The sequence below is a fragment of the Micropterus dolomieu genome, linkage group LG19 (genome assembly GCF_021292245.1).
Source record: "Micropterus dolomieu isolate WLL.071019.BEF.003 ecotype Adirondacks linkage group LG19, ASM2129224v1, whole genome shotgun sequence".
In the NCBI taxonomy this organism is placed as follows: domain Eukaryota; kingdom Metazoa; phylum Chordata; class Actinopteri; order Centrarchiformes; family Centrarchidae; genus Micropterus; species Micropterus dolomieu.
Genome location: NC_060168.1, coordinates 34434303 through 34438322, shown reverse-complemented (window position 1 = coordinate 34438322; position 4020 = coordinate 34434303). Strand labels below are relative to the sequence as shown.

The 4020-nt window shown below is 45.1% G+C and overlaps 1 protein-coding gene across 1 annotated transcript in view; it reads left to right on the top strand.

Moving 5' to 3' along the window:
* Positions 1-3976, top strand: part of LOC123957321 (diacylglycerol kinase theta-like) — a 5064-nt gene extending 1088 nt beyond the window's left edge. The window contains exons 3-6 of the mRNA XM_046030014.1: positions 2529-2677; positions 2795-2973; positions 3550-3650; positions 3826-3976. Coding sequence (XP_045885970.1) covers positions 2529-2677; positions 2795-2973; positions 3550-3650; positions 3826-3976 — 580 coding nt within the window. The remainder of the gene's footprint in view (positions 1-2528; positions 2678-2794; positions 2974-3549; positions 3651-3825) is intronic.
* Positions 3977-4020: the final 44 nt, after the last annotated feature.

The window sequence follows — 4020 nt, the reverse complement described above, 5'->3', positions numbered from 1 at the left end:
TTGTTCGTCGTTAACTCGAGGTTACCATGGATACGTGGACTACACACATCTGTACTCGGCGTTACAGAGGAGAAGTATTAATACACACCATCTGTACTCGGCGTTACTGAGGAGAAGTATTAATACGCACCATCTGTACTCGGCGTTACTGAGGAGAAGTATTAATACGCACCATCTGTACTCGGTGTTACTGAGGAGAAGTATTAATACGCACCATCTGTACTTGGCGTTACTGAGGAGAAGTATTAATACGCACCATCTGTACTCGGCGTTACTGAGGAGAAGTATTAATACGCACCATCTGTACTCGGCGTTACTGAGGAGAAGTATTAATACACACCATCTGTACTCGGCGTTACTGAGGAGAAGTATTAATACGCACCATCTGTACTCGGCGTTACTGAGGAGAAGTATTAATACACACCATCTGTACTCGGCGTTACTGAGGAGAAGTATTAATACACACCATCTGTACTCAGCGTTACTGAGGAGAAGTATTAATACACACCATCTGTACTCGGCGTTACTGAGGAGAAGTACTAATACACACCATCTGTACTCGGCGTTACTGAGGAGAAGTACTAATACACACCATCTGTACTCAGCGTTACTGAGGAGAAGTATTAATACACACCATCTGTACTTGGCGTTACTGAGGAGAAGTACTAATACACACCATCTGTACTCGGCGTTACTGAGGAGAAGTATTAATACGCACCATCTGTACTCGGCGTTACTGAGGAGAAGTATTAATACGCACCATCTGTACTCGGCGTTACTGAGGAGAAGTATTAATACGCACCATCTGTACTCGGCGTTACTGAGGAGAAGTATTAATACGCACCATCTGTACTCGGCGTTACTGAGGAGAAGTATTAATACACACATCTGTACTCAGCGTTATTGAGGAGAAGTATTAATACACACCATCTGTACTCAGCGTTACTGAGGAGAAGTATTAATACACACCATCTGTACTCAGGGTTACTGAGGAGAAGTATTAATACACACATCTGTACTCAGCGTTACTGAGGAGAAGTATTAATACACACCATCTGTACTCAGCGTTACTGAGGAGAAGTATTAATACACACCATCTGTACTCAGCGTTACTGAGGAGAAGTATTAATACACACCATCTGTACTCAGCGTTACTGAGGAGAAGTATTAATACACACCATCTGTACTTGGCGTTACTGAGGAGAAGTATTAATACGCACCATCTGTACTCAGCGTTACTGAGGAGAAGTATTAATACGCACCATCTGTACTCAGCGTCACGTTCACACAGCGAGCTCTGCTTTCAGAGAGGAATCTTAATTAACTAACGGGCCAATTTCTTAGATGGAGCCCCTTTAATTAAACTAGTCTAGGTGTTTTCACATATTTAGAGAGACTGTTGAGCCAGAAAAAAACATCCTAGATCAAAGTGTCAAATTTACAAGAGGAAGAATCGGGAATTCCCTGAATCCACAGCAAAGTCTCTGAGGTGCGTGAGAATCTAGAGATTGTGGGCTGAACTGACGAAGTCTAACTAACTTCCCACCGTGTGTGTGTGTGTGTGTGTGATGCTGCAGCCTTGCAAAGTGAAGTTTCTCTCATAAATGTGTGACTATAATGTCAGAGAATATCCGAGTTCTTTCCTGGTAGATTAATCCTGTCTCGGATTATTCCCCCTCTCCGCCGGCTCCTCTTTGTGCAGCTGGACCTTTACAGCTTCACCGTATTACACATAAAATACATGAGCTACAGTCAGAACACTGGGAAGACGATCAGGCCAACAAGCCTCCCGCCGCGGTGTTAGATTTAGCCGTTAACGTGTCCTCACACACTATCGACCTGCGTCCCTCTGGGGAAAACACGGAGCGTGCGCCGTTGTGGGAAAACTGCCCCTTTTACGCGAACGCGCACCGACTCGACTAAGCAACATCTGATCCACCGCCAGTGTAGCGGTCAGTTTGGTCACCCTGAGTTACTCTGAGCAGGTTGGACTCCCTTCGCAGTGCGGGACACAGGGGTTACGGTCTGAGCCTGTCGCCAGCAACAAGAAGCTCTTTTTGTGGACGCCGTTGTGACGAAGGAATCCACAGCAGCGCAGATTCAAAACTTTCTGTACCTACGAGTCATTTCAGCACCAACATGTGGAAACAGGTTTAAAAGTCCTGAAATCACCCTTTAATCTTTCAGGCATCATTTTGGGGATTTTGTGTGTTTTAGCTCTTTAAATATAAATCAGGTCAACGTTTGTTTCAGTTCATTTCACTCTTCACTTTCAAACATTTATACACATTATTAAAACATAAATCCATAAAGTCTAAGTTTTTCATGATCGCTGCTCAGACACTGTAGTTACCTGGTTACGTGCAGCTGATCAGTAATCAGATTACTCTACTACACCCAGCCTTATCGTGGTGGCTTACTGTGTTTTGAACAGTAGTGTGCAGCTTTCCGTTCGTTATTTCTCTGCTCTCATTACAAAAATCAGAGAAGATGTTTCTGACGTTCCCTGTTCTTCTTCTCTGGTCCAGCCTCCATACGTTCCGAGAGGTTCCCAGGTTTCGGGTGCTGGTCTGCGGGGGCGACGGGACGGTGGGCTGGGTGCTGGGAGTACTGGAGGCTGTCCGGCACAAACTGGTCTGTCGAGAGCCGCCCATCGGCATCGTGCCACTGGGGACAGGTCAGAGCGACGCTGCTGGATTTCAATCTCATCGCTTACTTTAGAGGAGGTCCTGCGGGGCGGGCCGCGGACTCTGCTGAGGTTCAGTATCTGCTCACGTCTGTCCTCTCTCGTCAGGTAACGACTTGTCTCGTGTGCTGCGCTGGGGAGCAGGTTACAGCGGCGAGGACCCGCACCACATCCTGGTCTCTGTGGACGAGGCAGACGAGGTTCTGATGGACCGATGGACCATCCTGCTGGACGCCCAGGATATGTCTGAAGACAGCAAGGACAACGGCTTCCTGGAGCCGCCCAAGGTCTGGTCCAGGTCCTACCGGACAGTCCGGACCATTAAGTCACACGAAGTGACTCCAGTCCTCATGTTGTGTTTGATATTTTGAGAAAAGAATTTATTGGAAAAAAAGTTGTGATATATTTCAAGAAAATTCAGACTTTTTCAAAATATAATCAACTTTCTTCACGTAATGTTTTCTCCAAATTCCGAAATATTTCAACTTTATTCATGTTCTTTATGTTTTCTTCTGATCTGAAGTTATATTTTCACTAGAATATTTAGTTGTAATACTTGTGGTAATCCAACTGAGCTAAGTTCATTTAAAATAGCACCTTTCACAGAACACAAGTCACAAAGTGCTTTACAAGAGTAAAATATTAAAAATAAATGACAATGTAGAGAAATAGTAATAAATTATATTCAATTCAATCAAGCTACAGTGAATTTTGCCAACCTTGATATTAATAACCTTTCTAATCAATCGTTTCACCGTCCAGCCTCTCCACATTTCATTTAATGTTATGTTTAATTCACGTAGCATCTCTACATGTAGATCAGACTTCACTGGAACAGCTTTAAATGTCTCTTCGTCTCTCAGATCGTGCAGATGAACAACTACTTCGGTCTCGGCATCGACGCGGAGCTCAGCCTCGACTTCCACCAGGCGCGAGAGGACGATCCCGATAAATTCACCAGCAGGTAAAACTTCAGTTCATGCAGACACAGCCGAGGCATGTTTCTGCAAATACACACTATGGAGCTGCAACGTAAATGGGAATTTTTCCTGGTTAGTTTCCTCCTCTCAGACACTGAAGTGAATACATGACGTTTGAGGAGGTCATCTCTTATCCGATCGTTTTCTTTACCCCCACAGGTTCCATAACAAAGGAGTGTATGTGAAGGTCGGGCTGCAAAAGATGAGCTACAGTCGGAGTCTCCACAAAGAGCTGCAGCTCCAGGTGGACACTCAGAACGTCCCGTTACCCAACATAGAGGGGCTGATCTTCCTCAATATACCCAGGTAAGGGGCACCTGGCAGAGTCCTGACCTTCGCTGTCAGATAAAGCAG